Source organism: Mchenga conophoros, linkage group LG12 (genome assembly GCF_057382185.1).
Source record: "Mchenga conophoros isolate Kocher_MC1m ecotype Shallow Benthic linkage group LG12, M_conophoros_male_GT1.1, whole genome shotgun sequence".
NCBI classification, from domain to species: Eukaryota; Metazoa; Chordata; class Actinopteri; order Cichliformes; family Cichlidae; genus Mchenga; species Mchenga conophoros.
In genome coordinates this window covers 13,164,795-13,183,464 of record NC_140537.1, presented here as the reverse complement: position 1 = coordinate 13,183,464, position 18,670 = coordinate 13,164,795, and the positions used below count along the sequence as shown (strand labels likewise).

Sequence of the window (18,670 nt, the reverse complement as noted above, 5' to 3'; positions counted from 1 at the left end):
TAGCGTAGGGACTAATACTGCAGGATTGCACGCAGGTATACATACTGATTCTCAAAGTAGCTGCTTCAATATGTTTGCTGTAAACTGGCTAATTATATGGCTGGTAGAGGAACTTAGACCCTTAGAATGACTAAAATTAACAAAATCTCTCATATCGGCATGGACAGTTACTTATGATAGTACACTGAAAAAGTTCTGTGACTGCGGTTACATATGCAGCTCGTTTGTTATTTTACTGTAGTCGGTAAAATAAAGGCTTTGTGATGTATTATACAGTGTCCTGATATGTTTTTGTATTCATAAAACATGTCTTTAAAGGTTTGTTTTTAACTGTAGCTCAAATGAATTTAGTTACATTTTGTCCTTTGACACTTTTCTGGATACATTATTTTAATTTTAAGTGCACATTTCGCATGTAATGTCATAAAACATCACACATTTGCATCTTGCATACAGTGAGGAATTTGGTTTCATTTATCTTTTTTTTTTTTTTACATATTTTAACACACATCTCACCTACTTGACTGATGAACATGAGGTGAAATATGTCACGTGTGTTATGTGGATATGTGTAGCCTTATGCAGAGCAAATAAAGTCTTTTCGCGGGAGTCGTGCAGTGGGCATTTCAATCTACTTTCAGCCTATACAAATGTAAAGTCCACAGAGATTTAGAAAATATTATTAACTGCATTGCTGCTGATAGTGTAGCTCTTGAAATATAACATAAACTGTGGTAACATTACACTGCTTTATATACTGTGATATAAAGGGACATGTGTTAGGGAAAAAGGATAGCAGATTTTGTTTCAGTTCATCTTTCTGTGGAAACCAGACAAGCATGAATTCATCATTTTTCACATCTGACTCCCTTGGCTGGACCAGGCATCCTTAAATCAAACCAATTGGAAAAGAATATATTTTAAAAATATATCTAAATATATTTATATGATGATGCAAAATGACCTTTCTTTCGCTCTCGACCTGAATCTCCTGGGAATTTGTAGGTGGTCTCAATAATGTAGCCGATGGTCTTTAGTGAAACAGCAGGTTTTTGGTTTGCTCTGCGGTGTGTGCGCGCCCCTCTGTCTGTTTGACACATTCCAACACTGCAGCTTTCTCCAGGGCTCCTAACTACCAGTCAGTCGCCATGGTTACAACCATATCCATGCCAGCTCTTCACACTCAAAGACATATTTGTTTGGCTAGTGTAGCTACGTTCCCGACACAAAAAAAAAAGGAAAAAAAAAACACAGCTTTTTAGCATAACACCTGCTAATCTTGGGATTTAGCTCTTTGAAGAGGATTGCTGATCAGAAATTCAAATATATTATTTGAATGCTAATCTGAATGCTAATCCGCAGCCCCCGGGTCTTAGAGCATCCTGTCTTTCAATAACAATGTTTATTTTTCATTTGCTTTTTTTTCCTTTCTTTTCTTTTTTATCTCCTCTCACCCCTGCGCCACCTCAATCCCACCGCACGTTTAGCTCTGCAGTCCATTCCCTCAAGGAATACCGCGCTCATCTTTTAAAGTATGTGACAATTTGAGAGTATCAATGATTCGGAGTCCCCTGGAGAGGAGGATTATTATCATTCGTTCTGATGAGAATTTGAGTTGACCGGTAAAGTGCTTGCTATTGATCCTGCTCTGCTGATCTATCCTGCTGCGATCGTTCAGCCGCCACTGTCTTCTGATATCAGTGAACAATGTTATACAGTAATTAAAATCCCCAACTAGCTCTTTAAAAAACACTCTTATGAAATTATGTGAGCCATATTTTCATCCATCTTCCTTTCATTGTGTGTTTTTTGTCTGTGTCTCTCCCCCCCCCCCCCCCCCCCTTGCATTTCTTGGCTTTTTTCCTAGATCTTATCTGCATGTCTGTGTATCTGTGAGGCCACATGATAGCACGTAAAGCAGATGAGTGGGCGTTCTTTAAATTATCTTTAAGTTCAGATAAATAAATGCAAAGGAGGAGGAAAAAAACAGAAAAGATAATGAAAGATAGACAAGCCTAAAATGTATACATCCTTATAAAAACTCTCACTGCTTATTGACCCTTCTAAGTAGTTAACATCTTTGCTATCACTGTATATGCTTGTGCAGTCAGCAGACTCATTCATGTTTGGTGTTCTTTAGACATCTGTTTCTATGGTGCTGACTTTTGTCTCGGTTGAGACGCGGACACAGAGAATCAAGGGCAGAGGGATCACAAACACATGGATCCGGATCTTGTGAACGACGTCTAATTCCCGGTTGCCTCACATTCACTCGCTCCAAAGTAATTTTGGGCTTAGGCCGAATCTCTGATAAGTAAACAGAGACCCCCTTATGCAACCATCCTCAGTCACAATGATCTCCAGATCATCTCTGTCCATTAAAACCTGGGCAAACACTTTACTCCACACCAATATACTAAAGACTGGAGGAAGAAAAGGATGGGAAGCACATAAGGGCTTTTTTTTCTAGACTTTCCCAGATTGTCTCTCTTTCTCCTTTTTCTACCTTTTAATCTAGTATCTTTGAGCCCTAGTAAACTCCTCAAGATGGACATTGCTTGGTTTAGGGTGGAAAGGGGTCAAGCTCCACTGGCCTCCGCACAGAGCTGTGGAATTTTTCATTAGTGCACAGCTGGGTCACAAGTGGCTCCAAAGCCGTCTTAATATTGTGTAGGCCCACAGATTAGGAGCCGGAGAAAAGAAGCCGAAGCGCGATGCTCTCCACCAGACCCTGTCTTTGCATATTTGCAGACTTGTGCTTTTGAACACCTCATATTACTGTTTGTTTTATTTCTTAGACCCAGAACCTCTGGGTCAATAGTAATTATAAAGCCCTCCAATCCAAATGTTGTTTTTTAACCATTCCAGCGCTGAATCTGAAAGCCGAGTCCATTTATTTTCTTATAATGAAGAAAGTAAAGTGTCTTAGACCGTGTTTCAAACCTCTTGTAATTATGCACATCATGATTTAATCTAATCTGTGTTATTTTACTGGACGTGAGATGCAAATTGTTTTCGCTGCTGCAACTTTTTCAAATTGACTGTTGCTTACGAAGAAAAAAAAAGCTAAACTGTAGTCATATAACATCTGATAGCCATTACACTCACTAGCCATCGCTCTCGCCGTTCTGCTCGCTCCCTCAGAAGCAGCAGTCGATCGCAGTCCTGCATAAGCACTATAGTCCCCTTCACCTCACGCAGATCAGCCTGGAAGGAGGACGGACAAACAGCGCTATTAAAACATATACAAAAAGGGTGCGAGTGATTTTTACGGGTGTCTCAGCAGGAGCAGTCCAGACTTGCTTCTCGTGTCTGTGTCGTAAAGCTGTCAAATCTATCAGTGATGGCTTCTTACAGGAGGCGGAATAAACCGCCTTTTAAATTACTGTCTTTTAAAAAAAAAATGTTTTTAAAGAATAAGTAAAAGAATAAATCTCCAAATCTCCAGTGTCATAATTTCTTCACTGACACTGTCACTCGGGGGCGTGTGACCATATTGTTTGCTCTGAGCTCTAAAAACCGTACTTAAATGCGATGTTGCACTCATTTTACATACTCAGGAAGACCAGCTGTCCAAACAGCATCGTGTGTGCTCGCCTGCTTACTCTTGTATTTAGATGTGTACTTAGCCTCCTCTGCTGCCCAATACACTGTCCTTTTCACTCCATGAGCTTTGTTCTACCTGTGTGGCAGCGGAGGATTATTTCCACGCTGTTTTCCTAGTGACTCATTAGCAGATCGGTGTAAAGGAGAGAGGCACTGGGTAAACTGATGCTGCAAGACAGAGCTTGAACACGGCATGGCACTGACTCTGTCGTATGCCATATAGCTTGATACCACACAGCAGAAACGCTCGTTTTCAACGAGAGCATAGTCGAGGAAAACTGAGACGTGGTCTGCATGTTTAGAGGCAGTCTGTTCGAACAACACGTTCTCTCTTAACTGTATTTCGGGATTTGCGTAATCTGTGAAGAGCACGGCGCATGGAATGAGATCATTTGAATAATGACTTAAGGGTTAGGATTTCTTTTTGCAGCTGTGCAGTATAGCCTCACACACAGATATGCCTGGGATGTCCGTCTAGTCATGGGGGGGTGCGGGGAGACTCGTCTGAGGAGCCGTACATTCCAGCACATAGGAGCTCATGCTGCCATAGAAATAAAGTGGCCGTATTTATTTTCACAATAGTGGACATGTGGGATAGATGATCCTGGAAACATTTGACTCCACATTCACTGTAAGATCCGCCTTTTTTTTTTTACAGATTTAGTGTAGCTCTGTTCAGCAGCTATTATCGCGCACGCTCCCTCTGAGATGCAGGGCAGGTGCATATATGCATACTCGAACACATCGAACACCTCTTCCTGCTATTATCTTTGCTATGCCAAGTGCAATCAGCTTGTCTCATTCCTCCCCTGTGAGCTCGCATGCTCCGGTGCTGCGCTTCGGTGCAGGAAACAAGCAGAACCCTGTGGCCAGAGCTACGTGATGAAGAAGGCACCTTTGGGCCATTAGTGGTGTACACATTTCCCGTTAATGTGTTTTACTTTTACCTGCTGGGAGTTTAATTAAAAAACAAAGAGCCTCAATTTAAAGGCCATTATTATGCTAATGTAGTAAGCACGGGATGGTGATTAAGCAGCTTTTAGAGCTGACTGGAGCTGGCCTTTGGGAGCAGAAGCATGGCACTTTTTATTTGGCTTCATTACTCTCCATGAATCTATGCTCCAAAGAGAAATGCTGATACTATGAAACAAGGTCAGCCACAGAGGTTGTTTATGCAGACGGCATCATCGCTACTACTTTTTAACACTTTACTGCTCACGCAGGCCGAAAGTTTGTTTCAGGCTCCTTTCATGGTGAAAGAATCAATGACACTTTATCTGCTTTACACACAAAAATATGGTGTGTTAATGTACAGGCTCCCCCTTATTCGAATCTTCTTTTATCATTAGGCCCCTCTGCAAGCAATCAAACACTCGTATCAGCCAAATTCAGATTATTTTTAGGCTTGTGTGTCTGCCACGTGCAGAGGTCAGCGTAAATGTACATAGCAAAGTAATTTTCACAATGCTGAGACGAAGTTGAAAAGGTTTGCCGTCCTCCCTTTCACATGTAGCTAAACATCTGGGGATCAAATGTTTTCTTCTATGGCCAAAGCTCTTGATACAGTTGCTACAAAGCCAATTATCCCTTATTAAGGCGTGTCTTGTGAAAAAAAAAACTAAAATAGTGGCTGTTCAACAGTTTGGAAAGTCTCTGCTGTGACGGATTAGTTTGGTGCTTTTCAGACAGCAAACAGGACAGAATATAATCTGAAAACGTGAAGGAGAAACAAGCTTTTCGTTTGATACACTAGCTGTTTGTCAAGATAATTCTTTGAGATCCACGAGAAAATAAATATTAGATAAAACAGGGCTACAGCATGTTACTGTAGCATTAGCGCATCAAAAACAGATAAGCTCTGTCCTTGTGACTCATGTTTGGTGGATTTTAAATTTGGTTGAACCAAGCTAACCATTTCCACAGGTAACTGACTTCTCCTGCATTTAAACAGAAATCAGAGTCTGACCTACAAACCTTGGTCAGTGTAAAATGTTATTGCTAGTAACTTTTTCCATATCCATTTCATTCACTGTGATGGAAAAGCCAGTGGAGCGGCAACTTGCAACAAACTTGCATTCTTTCTTATTGCCAGCAGGGGGCAACTCCACTGTTTTTAAATAGAAGTCTGATTCTGTGGAAGTGAGTGAGAAAAGGACTCTACTTATCACTTGATTTATGACCTAAGGAAAGACTTCCTCAATGATTTTATCACCTCAATCGCTAGTTGCAGCTGTGTTTGAATACATCACGACGTTTGTTTTTTATATTATGAGCCCCATTAGATCAAAAGACAACGAATATCATGTTTCGCTGGGAGAGGTCACAAAGGCTACTGCTATCTTTTATATATTCTCTGGTTTTATCCTGGTTTGTGCTGTAGTATTTCTGCTAATGTAGTCTGCCTGGACACTGGTTCTACTCACATACTTCGCTTTAAAGTAAAAAAAAAAAGAAGAAAAAAAAAGACTTATTAGCAAGAATGTGAATGAGCATAACCACCAAAAAATCTAAGTGAACTAGTCTGCCTTGAAAGTAAAAAGTCCTGGAAACATGCTCATCAGCTGTGTCAGGCAGTCTGTGAAATGACTGACTTGAGCTTTAGCCAGTAAGTCATTTTCTCCATCCCGTCCGGAGGGCCCTTTCCTGACCTGGCTCACAGGCCTCATCTCTCACCTCTGCATGATTGGCATGGCCACAGGTTTCCTGCCCAAACACGAGAGCCCATCTTCAAAGTAATAGCTTACAGCTGCTGCCGGGATAATCCTCATCCCCTCTGTCTTTGAAGGGCTGTGGTGACATAATAGCTCTGGCTGTTCTTTCCTAAATTCTTCTGCTGTCTCTGAGAGTGTTGTTCAATAGCAAAAGGGGAGTTAGGTGAGACTATTGCACGTGTTGCTAAATGTAGCGTGATTATCAAGCAGCATAAGCAGCTCCATACTCATCCCCTCTGCCCCCCTCCAACCTTCTCTCTTATTCTTCTGGTTTCCTTTTATCCCATCCAGTCCTCCTGATGCTTATCACTGCAGCAGAAGCATTAAATGTAATGTCTGTAGAAGGGCAATCACTGGCAACATGTGGTGAGAGCTTAAGATGTTGTCACACTTTAAGTTGCCCATAATCTGCTCAAAGGGAGCGTGGATAGTTCTCCAAAGCGCTTGCAAAAACAGAAAGGATAGAAGATGAACGACACAGAGGCCGACGTTTCTCAGCTGCACTTTACTCACTTTAAGTGTTCACTTGTTTCTGGCCTTTGCCCACTTTATAATTGTTCTTTTTGTGTGTGTGTGGAGGGGTTGGGGGGTTGGGTCCTATCTGCTGTTGTTGATGCTGCATTTTGTGCATTTTCTTGCAAGCCTTACAAGCCTCAGCAGTGTGATAATCTGTCACGGAGAGAGAGCGACATCCTTAGAAAAAAAAAAAGAACAGACAAGGGATTACAGGTATGTGGACACAGGATTAAAAAGAGGGATGTAATGATTCCTCCGGGAGTGAGGTATGTGCTGAGATGGCCTCTTCTTTTCATTTATGAGTCCCGTCCCGGGGAGGCCTGGGTAAATATTGACAGTTCTCTTGGCTTGAGATGCAGCCATTGATCCACACGGGAGGGTCTCATCACTTGATCTGTGCGCTCAGGTGTGGGAGGAGGAAAGGCGAGAGCCGGGACGCGACTGTCGCGCTGGTGGTCCCCTTTGTGGTGTCTTTTTATACTGATGCTGGTTCACCTCTGCAACACTGGGAGTCAAGTTACCGAAAGCAGCTCAACGTCCAGAAAGTGGATTTTAGGTGGATACAAGCTTTAATGTGATTGGTCACTGGGATCAGCTAGAGGGACAAAGTGGTAATTGATCACTTAAATCAGTTCAGGTCTGATTTTCAGTCGCAGCTACATCTTCTTTGATATCTTTAATATCCCTGTAGATCAGTGCAGGGAGCGGTGTCTCTTTCTTGGTGCAGTTTCCAGTTAAATACCGCCTGTTGATATGTTTTTCTCTCTATATATAAAATAATCATTTACATCTCCCTCTCTGTCTCCTGTTGGCAGCGGCCTGTTCCTCAAACCACTAATCAGGTAATGTTAGGGAGGTTGAATGGCGTGCCTCCCTCTGGTCAACCTTCACTGCTCACACAGTGGTGTTGTTTTAAAGAGCATTCTTTAGCAGCTGAACTTGGAAAGGTATTAAAGTGGGATTAGGCTCCTCCACAATCCACTGCTTGTGTCATTCAGGGAGTTTGTGTTCTCCGCTGCCACCTCCCCACTCCTCCTCTGTTTGATTGTGGCTAGCCGCAGGAGTGGGACTGACTGTGCCTTTCAAAGGAGAGGGGTAGGGTTAAATCCCTAGTCCACTGCTCCCTGCTAATTCTCCTTGTTCCTTAGAGAAGGATTTACTTCTGCTGCCAGCTTCTCAAAGGCCTTCTCTGCCCATCCGAAAAGTCGGCGTTGCCTTCCTGTGGAGGTGTGGTTGCCATAGAAGGGGCGTCATGCATGGCTTTTCCATCTGAACCCCACTGAGAAAGGGGACCGGGGACTGAAAACAGGCAGAAAGTCCGGATTAGACCCGAGGACAAAGCAGGACAGGAAGATTCCAGAAGGGACGAATGGGAATTACAGCAGCAAAAATAATGCAAAGTGACAGAGAGGGGAAATAGAAAAATAATGGCTTACAAGATTAGACTCGGCAAAGGAGAAAGAAGAAAGGAAAGAGGGCTGAATGAGAATGTTTTCATCTAGATGAGAAGATTTTAGAGAGCGGTTGTAGGTGAATACGGAGTGCTGGACATATCAAAACCGCGCTAATAAGTCATTTCCTCAACTTTTTGCGCTCTCTCTGAGCCTAAGCTGGCAACCTTTAGCCAAACAGACTTAGAGCTGGGAACTTTGTCTTGACAAACCCATCGCCTCCTTAAGATGAGCCCAGCCTATAACGATCCTTCTAAAACCTAGAAACTGGCCTATTAATGCGCCGTTTGCGGGAATAAGTCAGTGTTTAAAATGTTTTCTAATGTTCTAAATGTTTTTTCTAATTTATTTTTTATAAGCCAAACTGGGTAGTTTGTTTAGAAAACCGATCCAGGTTGGCAGGTCAGTTAAACAAGATCCATGTTTGTTTGAGAAACATGCCGAAATTTCTTTTTCAGGGGATTATCCTAGAGGTTTTTCCATAGTTCAATAATAATCTTCTTAACTTATTGTAATAAATGAAAGATTAAAGGATTTTATGAACCCAGAGAGTGCCTGGGCTGACATCTCTGTTGTTTTATAAAGAAAAGAAGATGCTCTGTCTAACCATCCTTAGTTTATGGATCCAGGTTGTAATGCTCATTATGATGAATAGATGGATGGATATCTCGAAACTAGTAAAATAGGCTATTAATTGTTGTGAAGTGATTACGATGTTATAAAATGTAGCTCTCCCGATTGCGATCTGATGAGCAGCAGTGAAGCAATTATTTTAGAAAGCTGCAGAGGCAACAACAAAAACCAAACTTGCTACCAGCGTGCACACAGCTGTTCATACAAATGCATTTACATGTGTGAACACACACACGCACGCACACACCATATCACTACTCAATCAGTACCTATAACACCATTACCATAACAAAACCACCCTTTGGTTTCCCCTCTTCTCATATTTACACATTATATTCATCACTATCGCTCAACCCCGTCCCGAACCAGCAGATGATGTCAATTGCTCCTCTCACTACCTCCCTGCCTTGCACAATGAAATAGATGTTCACCACAAATAGATAGGCGGTTGCCAGCTGTCTTCCAGACCAGGGCAAACAAAGAGGCCACTAATAAATCCAGCTTTACGGCTGGACAAGATCAACCACACTCCCTGCCTCCTTGCTCCATTTAATGTGGCTTCTTCTAAACAACGGAGGGCAAATTAAATGCCACTCAGTCACCAATAAAACAATGCAAACATCTTCCTGAAAGCACATAAAAGAAGATGGAAGTGTTGTCTAGGAAATGGTGATAGAGGCAGTGTTGCGCCACAGAGGCACGATATTAGACGGTAAGATGAGATACAGACAGACCAGGCCCACTAACCAGCAATGAATCATGATATGATATCTGATGCATATAGAGCATTGTGTGGATATGAAAGAAATGCATAAACTGCCAACAAAGGCTTGATTAAGATCATCAGGGTTTAGTAGTTGCTGCACTGGAGCATGATCTAGCCTGTTTTTTTTTTTTTTGGGGGGGGGGGGGGGGGGGGGGGGGGTTTGGTCAGGCTTGTGAGGGGGTTGGGGTCAGTCCCCATGACTGAGCTCACTTGGAATGATGCAAGGCTGGGCTCAGCCTAAAATTTTAACAGATGACTAGCTGCCAAAGGAGGCACCTCTTTCGCTGCACGGCAAACACTGTAACCCTGGACAATTAGCAGATAGGCAGAGATGTAAGTTGGTAAGACCTGTTGAACATTCAGGTCCCCGAGGAAGAATAGCTTCAACTCTCATCGTCAACGTAATTACTGTCGGGTGAGAGAGGTCCCTGCAATATTTTCAGTTTCCGAATTTAAATTATGTTTGTTGAGATAACTTGAAGTGGCACATAAATACTTTCAAATAAATCTTAAGATATAAGGAACGGTGGAGGGAAACCAACGCTTAGAAATTACATTCAAATTAAAGATGATTACAATGCAGAAAAATCTAATTAACACCGAATGCAAAAGTTAAGAAGTAGAACTTTACAATTGGCAATTAAAGTAGGCAGATATATAAAGCAGTGTCTATTTCTTTTTTTATGTTGGTGTTGCCGAGGATGGATTACATTTTGTGTTTCATTGTCCTTTGCGCAGTGATTAGACAAACTATTCGTTTGATAAGATCCAATTGAAGAAGCCTGATTTGTTATGTTTGGTTTCGAGCCTTTGTTTTGGTGAGGTTTATAGAAGTTCCCTGGCAGTTGAAATAACTACATCCAAAACACCAAAACGGGCTAGATGGGACTATGCTTATGGAAGTGTGAATAATAATTTGTCGTAAAGCCTTCCAGGCTATTGTTAAATATTTTGTAAGGCCAAATGAGCTGGACACTACACAGGACCAAGATACTGAAACAGTCATAATCAAACCAGATATAAGTATACAGTGGTGTGAAATAGTGTTTGCCCCCTCACTGATTTCCTAGTGTTTTGCATATTTGTCACACTTTAGATGTTTCCGGTCATCCAACAAAATTTAATGATAGACAAAGGTAACCAAAACACACCAGCAAGTCCACCTCTGAATGGCTTAAAAAAAACTTTGGAGTGACCTAAGCCCTAACCTGAATCCGATTGAGGTGCTGTGGCACGACCTTAAAAAGCCGGTTAATGCTCAGAAACCCTTCAATGTGGCTGAATTACAACAATTCTGCAAAGAAGAGTGGGTCAAAATTCCTGCACAACGCTGTAAAAGATGCTTGACTGCATCCAGTTATTAGGCTTATGGGGCAATCACTTTTTAACACAGGGTCGCGTAGCTTTGGATTTTCTTTCCCCCTTAACAATAAATACCTCCATTTAGAAAATGCATGTTTTTTTACTTGTGTTATTTTTATCTTTTTCACAAGTGCTGCTTTGAACAGCAAAATTCGGTTTGGGTGTTCTGTTTAAATCACCACACTTCCTACCATATTCTCTTTTATTTCTTTATAGGTTGTTTGCAACCAAGTGCAGCGGCTGCATGGAGAAAATCGCCCCCACAGAGTTTGTGATGCGTGCTCTGGAGTGCGTCTACCACCTGAACTGCTTTTGCTGCTGCGTGTGCGACCGCCAGCTGAGGAAGGGCGATGAGTTTGTTCTGAAGGAGGGTCAGCTGCTTTGCAAGATTGACTACGAGAGGGAGAAAGACTTACTCAGCTCGGTCAGCCCGGATGACTCAGACTCAGGTGAGCCTTCTGCACCCTCTCACACAAGAGTGAGAACGACACTGTGGTGCGATCGTCAAATGGCACCAGGGTGTTGTATTCTGTATGCTCTGTCCCATCACAGCTGTGGCCACCTAAGACGTCCTCCACGAGGAACCTGGTTCTGAATCTTACTGGATTTAGTTTTAGTTTTGTTAATAGCAAAGGAATAAAGCAGTTCTAGATACTAGATGTATTGACATCTGAGGTCTTGCTTACAGCCCAGGCCGTAAAAGGTCTAGCGTAGCTCCATCTGCAGCTTTTCAGTGGCTGATTTTGTAGCATTCATTCGAGCAGGGAGCGTAAGTTTATGATACAGTAGGAAGTGGAAGCAGGACAAAGCCAAGCCACCCTGTATTAATGGTGCTCCATGCGTGGGCAGGATCTGGTGCTGGAAAGAATTAAATCACTGTATCACGGTGAGTGACAGAGGGATTTGAGGCCTTTCTGCAGAAAGCCTGCACCTCCACTCTTATCAGCTCTAGTGTTCCTCTCCTATAGCCTCCATACACATTGAGGCATCTTGCCAAGCCTCGCTGTTCACTACCATCTGGCTCGCATTTAAACATGCACAAAAGCAGGGAATTTGTCAAATACATCTGTGCCTGTGTCAACTTTTGTCAACTTGTGGGAATATTTGCTCCACGTCTTCCTCGTTTGCTTGTATCCCAGTGTATCGCACAGGCATGTCTTTTGTGCATGTCTCAGAATTTAAAGATGGAGAAAATGTTGACATGAATAGAGGTTAACCTCGGCATGTGGCAGATGAAATGTAGGTTTTCATTGGTTACATATCAGAACCAGATGACAGGAGACAATAAGCCATCAAGCATGCGCCTGCGCCCTGAAGTCATTGGGGTTTGTTAACAGCAATTGTAGTTTTGATTTGTAAACACTTTCTTTTAGCCTCATATGAAAAAAAAAAAATTAAATGTAATAACTGAATAATAAAAATTCTATCGTCATTTGTTTTTTGTTTTTTCAGCATCTACTAGCAATCAGCTAAAGGATGTGACCAGCCCAAACCAGTTTATGTATAAAGCATTATGTGGTGTTACATTATATAATATTGCATCATGTGCAGATATTTAGCCTATTACAACTTGCAATTCAGTAAATTAGCTTTCAAACTACTGTCTTATTTGAGTTGGTCTCATACTCTGTTCAAACCATGCTTGCTGGCTTCACAGGTTCATAGGTTGTGGAAGCAGATTAGCAGGTCAATTATTTTCAGTTATTAAACAAAATCAGGTCTCAGGAAACGGAAAACTCTATGAAACATTAATTATTTATCCATCCATCCATCCATCCATTCGCTACCGCTTATCCTTTTCAGGGTCGCGGGGGGCGCTGGAGCCAATCCCAGCTGTCATAGGGCGAGAGGCGGGGTACACCCTGGACAGGTCGCCAGTCTGTCGCAGGGCTAACACATTAATTATTTATATTTTGCTCAATTTTAATTACTCTAAATCCAGATAGAGCTAATGGTGTAAATAAATTAGTGATGAAATTGTTGCTATTCTTTAAAGAATTAGACAGAAAAATACAAATTCAAGTTCTGTGAAATATAGTCCTTCTTTTTGTTCCATTATGTTTACAGTTGTTCATGTTGCATTTTATTTAAATAACTGTTATATTATTATATAGTCTGCGACACCATGAGTGCAGTGGGTTGCTGCATCAGAAAGATAGGTGACTTCACTGAAACAAGTAAAAACTGTGAAGCAAAATGGACATTATCTCGCCTAAGCAATATCAATATCAGTGGGTGCTTGTCATAATATTCCCTGATAACAGTGAAAAGTGAATATGGTGGGGCTTCCCAACAGACAGCTCTGTCCCAATTTAACGTCTGAACACACACACACATATATATATATATATATATATATATATATAAATGACAGCAATTTTACTGACCCAGATTTTAATATCCTGCCCTTGACAGTTAAAGTTTAGCAAAGTGTATAAATTCCGTCATTATTTTAAGGTTAAGTTTGAATCGAGACTATCTTACATATTGTGTTGCAGGAGATGCATTTCCCATATGTACTCATTGCCTGTTTCATGTTGCACTTGATGTAGTACTCTTATCAGAGATTGATTCTGTGTAAATCAGAGAAAGCTGAGAGTAATAATTTACTAGTGACATTGTGTCCAGTTCAGTGACAAATGTGCATATTTCACTGTGCTTTCCATAGATGTCTGTAGGTCTAATCATACATGAGGCCTTTTCCTTTTGTAATAAATTGATAATGTATCAAAAACACATGTGTCTCCTTTGATTAGGCACTTGTGGTGTGTGAATCTCTTGAAATAGGGAAGAATGAAAATATATTTATCAGCAGACTGTCATAGACAAAAAAAATAAGGGTGTAGGCAGTTCAAGCTTGTGCTCATGATACAGAGAACTGATTCTCTTTACAGAGAAAAGTGACGATGAGGAGTTGGACATCAAGCCAGAGAAAGGCATAGGGAGCCAGGGGAAGGGGGATGACAGCAAGGATCCAAGGAGGCCCAAAAGACCACGAACCATTCTGACCACTCAACAGAGACGGGCCTTTAAGGCTTCTTTTGAGGTCTCTTCAAAGCCCTGCAGAAAGGTAAGACAAAGCTTTAATAACCAGCTGCAACTGAGTAAAGAAAATCTGAGATTTATGTTTTTTTAATTCCCTGGTAAGGGTTTAGATAGAAGTTGAGATGCGAACCACGAGCCCTACAGTAGTTTGACAAATAAAATTCTCAAATTAAAAAATCTCCCCCACCTCAAAGCTGAGCTTTGAAGTGGCAAGCAGCATTCTGTTCTGTGTTAACCGAGGCAGTCTGGTGTAACGCACTCCGTCTGCACCAAATGTCACACTGAGATAGGAGAACTCCCTCCATAGCCCGGGCCCTAAAACAGGCGCTGCACTTGGTCCGAACTTTGAAGCGGCAATAACCAGTAGGTCCAAAAAGACCACTGCATTCAGTCAGCATTGACTTAAAAGTAAATCAAAGAAGCAGTGCGGCTGTTAGGAACTGTGGCAGTTATGTTAAGGCGGAACGGGATTTCAGAGGGCTGTGAAGCGTTTCGGTTTTTTGTGTGATGCTCACAGTATTTTGTTTGGATTTTCAGGTGAGGGAGACTCTGGCTGCAGAGACAGGACTCAGTGTTCGGGTGGTCCAGGTGTGGTTTCAGAACCAGAGAGCTAAGGTGAGAGCAAATACCACAAAACAAATTGCATTTTGTGTCCTTACCCTACCCACTCCCAAAAAAAGCAGCTTCGGTCCATTTTAGAGTTCAGCTAGTAAATCACCACAACTATGTGTGTTAAACTTATCACTGCATTCCTTTTGCAAATGCAAAAGAGCAAGGAGCTGCAAATCTAGCTCACTCTTGCATTAAATGTCTACGCCCTCCTCTTTTCTGATGATTATCTTGTGAAAACCTTTGATATTTGACAATGAAGTGCGCTCAGATACAGATTTTACGCAGTTCATTCAAGGGTGAAGAGCGAGGAGCATCCTTTTTAAATTAAAGAGAGCATGTTAGTTTTGGGAGTTCCTCACAACTTTGACTCCTTCGTTTCAGATGAAGAAGTTGGCAAGAAGACAGCAGCAACAACAAGAACAACAGAATTCTCAAAGACTTGGCCAAGGTACGATGCTCCACATACCCTGCAAACACAATGGAGGCCCATTGTCTCTGGCAGCCCCAAGCTTAAAGTGATATTTGTACATATCTCCAAGTAGGTCAAGAGTGTTTGTATCGCGGCAATAGTTTGTTGTTGATGTTGACATCGGAATAGGGAGAAGGTGTACCAATTGCTTAATCTCAAAACAGGAACTTTTCTTCTCTCGCTTACGCTGCGCTCTAATCAAAGCTGTATTTGCTACTGATGCTGAATTACAAATTACAAATATGTCACTGTGTAAACAAGGGCACTTCACATGAAGGGTAAAATGGAAATTCAGTTTGGAAGCCAAATGAAATGAATCATCATCATTTCACCTAACCACTATAAAGGAAAGCGAATGGGGATGGGCTCCAGTGATGAAGCCACAAGAACTTTGTGTCCCACATTCAGTTAGCCAAGAGCATTGTTTGTAGAGGGAAATGGGAGAGAAGCCACAGCGAGGACTACCGTATGTTTCCATAAAAACAACAAGGGCGAGCAATCCACATATTTGGGGTACAAATAGGAATCTATCAGGAAGTACCTACTCTGTAGTTTTCTCTTGGTCAGCGTCACCGGCTCTCTGTTTGCGTAGTGGCATTTAATATTTTGCAGACTCATCTGAAGTCTTCTTGTTGGCTGTATTAACTTTGCCCCTTTGCTTTCATTGCCTTGCAGAGGTGATGTCTAATCGAATGGAAGGGATGATGAACTCCTTCACACCGCTGGCTCCGCCGCAGCAGCAGCTGGTCGCCATGGATCAGAATGGTTACAGCACAGACCCGTTCCAACAGGGGCTCACCCCCCCACAGATGCCCGGGGACCATATGAACCCATATGGTGAGCATCTACCCCACCCCCCACCCCTCCATTACACACACACACACACACACACTACTACACCCCCCAAAAACCCCACTGCTGCTTACAAAGCGCACACATGCCTGTCCCTTGATCAACCTCAAAGCTCCCCAGTGTGGGACATGTGCTCAGGCCACAGCCCCCTGATTTAAGTTGCTCACAGAGAAGAACGAGCAGCTTCTCCTCCCACATGAGATAACACAAGTGTTCTCATAAGCCGTTGGGTTTTGAAGTGTAATTTCAAATCTGTTTAATATGGTTTTAACTCCTTGCCCCCAGCCCCGTTACTGATGATGTTTCCGAATGTTGGTAAAAACATGTGGTCTATGTGGGCAGCTTAAGATAAAATGCACTGCAAATAATGATTGAAGACCGTGTGAGCTAATGAATCAGAATTGGAAAACAACAAGTCTCAGATTTCTGTTTGATAAAGGAAGGAATTAGAGCGCAAACAAAGGCGGGAGGGGGGAAAAGAAAAAAGAAAAAATCAGTCAATCAAGTGTTAGTCCACAGGATGTAACTGGAATAACACATTTTCGAGCGATGTCCTCAACATGTCCCAGAGGGACCATTTCCTGAAGTTCATAACTTCCTTATAATTTGCCTCCATTTAGTTCTCTTCGGTAGTAAGAACCAAATCCCCAGTCTCATCACTCTCCTTTGGTTTGGGGAAAAGAACAATATTGGCAAGGCATTAAAAGATATGTCTCAAAACACTGTCCCCATTTTGTGCAACACTATCATTAAGATCCAGAGTGTAATAAAGTTAACTATTCCCTCCAGAGAAATAACATGTTGAGGTTTTATGAAAGGCGTAAACAGTTGCTATTAACCAGATCTTTTAGGAGGATGCCCCTTGTTTACATGCTCCCTCACAGACCGCAATTGTCCCAGTGAGCGCAGCAAAAAGTGAGCTTTGATGATATCTAACAAAACAGTTCTCACATTTGTGATGACACATAACAGCAGTTTCTCAAAGGGACTATTAGTAATTATAATTTCCCAACGCTGCTATAAATCTCAAATACAAGATTACACCGATTTCACAGCCAGAGTAGGGTGTTGTGCTCTTTGAATGACGCCTTTGCCTCTGAATCCTGACGGCTTTTTCCGTATCCGCTCTCTGCAGGTAATGATTCTGCATTCCATGACATAGACAGTGACACGTCCTTAACCAGCCTCAGTGACTGCTTCATGGCATCGTCAGAAGTCAACTCCTTGCAGGCCCGCGTGGGGAACCCCATCGACCGCCTCTACTCCATGCAGAACTCTTATTTTGCGTCATGAAAACAGAAGAGGAAGCTAACATTAGCGCAGAATAAACTGCCCATCTCAACCTGAAGAGCGATGGATGGCCAGGACCTACGCTAACATGGACATGACAGAAGAAACACCTCCTTGCAGTAGCTCCTGGTTATGTGTGGAAGCTTACTGAAAAGATAGTAAAACCACTTATTGTAGGACAGTGACGATTCCTGGGGGAAAGACTTAAATATTGTTAGAGATTATTTGGTAGGATTGCTTATTTGTCACAGGAAATATTACTCTTTTCTTTGTTCACTTAAAGGAAATAAGTAGATATTGAAGCCACTGATTACACACTCTCAAGCCAAATAACACAAAGAATTTATACAGTGCATGATCAATTGTAAACAAAAAGTTTTTGTAAGCTCCCCCCTCCCTCCCTTCCTCCCCCAGTTAAGATGTGGTGTTTGGACTGTTTCTTCTTTCACACTACATGGGATTCCATGTTCACCGTTAGCATTTTGATCACTTTCCATAGGTTTAGATATTGTGTTAATAGTAAATAGGTGCAGCATGTCTGCAAGAGTGACTGTACATTTGTGTATGTATGAGAGAAAGAACTGTTTAGCTGAGACAAAAGTGGAGAATTTGGTGGACAAGTAGGATCAGTGAAGTGTAAATACTTTCCCCAGGCAAATTGGATGTGCATGTTAAAAATGGAAAGCATTCTATTTATTTAACTATAACAGGCTCTTGAAGGTACATATTAAAACTGAAAAGCTTTATTTAAAAAGGAGAGCATTTTTGTTGAGGAATTAGTGAGTTCATGAGTATCACAGCTCATCTGTATACCTTTTTAATATGAAGATTAACCCTCTTGTTTTTGTTTTATTCAGCCAAGCTGTAAATGGGCAAAGTTGCTATTTATTTCATACAGACCATAAACCTTTTGTTGTCATTGTCCTATGTGCATTATCAAAATGTTAAAGTTGCTAATTGACCAAAGTCGACTGGTTTGATGAATAAACAATGTCTTTCTCCTGATAATGTTAAATAAATACCATCAGTGACAAGTCATCAAGTATTACCAACTTTTGGGGCTCAAAAATTAAGCCAGTGTGGGAGTGCCAAAAACTGCAGTTGCTCAAATGACAACTTGAGGCTAATTCCAAAAGAAAGTCAGTCCTTTTGATGTTTTGCAGACATGTGATTAACCCTCTGATGTTAACTTGTCTATCATTTTGGACATGTGACAGTCATGGTATGAATAAGGCCCCAATCACACCGGCCTAGAGAACTGTCTGTGACCATCCAGTAATCTTTCGTCGTGAGGGGAAAATTAGTATTGCCTGACTGGTTATTGGTAGTTGCTGGAGGTTGATGGCAGTCGCTGGCA

The 18,670-nt window shown here is 41.8% G+C and overlaps 1 protein-coding gene across 4 annotated transcripts in view; it reads left to right on the top strand.

Moving 5' to 3' along the window:
- lmx1bb (LIM homeobox transcription factor 1, beta b) overlaps nucleotides 1-18,351 on the top strand; it is a 51,085-nt gene extending 32,734 nt beyond the window's left edge. For all 4 annotated transcript variants that reach the window (XM_085293797.1, XM_085293795.1, XM_085293796.1 and 1 more), the window contains 6 exons: nucleotides 11,262-11,494; nucleotides 13,940-14,115; nucleotides 14,628-14,705; nucleotides 15,084-15,150; nucleotides 15,847-16,008; nucleotides 17,159-18,351. In XM_085293797.1, the coding sequence (XP_085149923.1) occupies nucleotides 11,262-11,494; nucleotides 13,940-14,115; nucleotides 14,628-14,705; nucleotides 15,084-15,150; nucleotides 15,847-16,008; nucleotides 17,159-17,316 (874 nt within the window). In that variant the 3' untranslated portion in view covers nucleotides 17,317-18,351. The remainder of the gene's footprint in view (nucleotides 1-11,261; nucleotides 11,495-13,939; nucleotides 14,116-14,627; nucleotides 14,706-15,083; nucleotides 15,151-15,846; nucleotides 16,009-17,158) is intronic.
- Nucleotides 18,352-18,670: the final 319 nt, after the last annotated feature.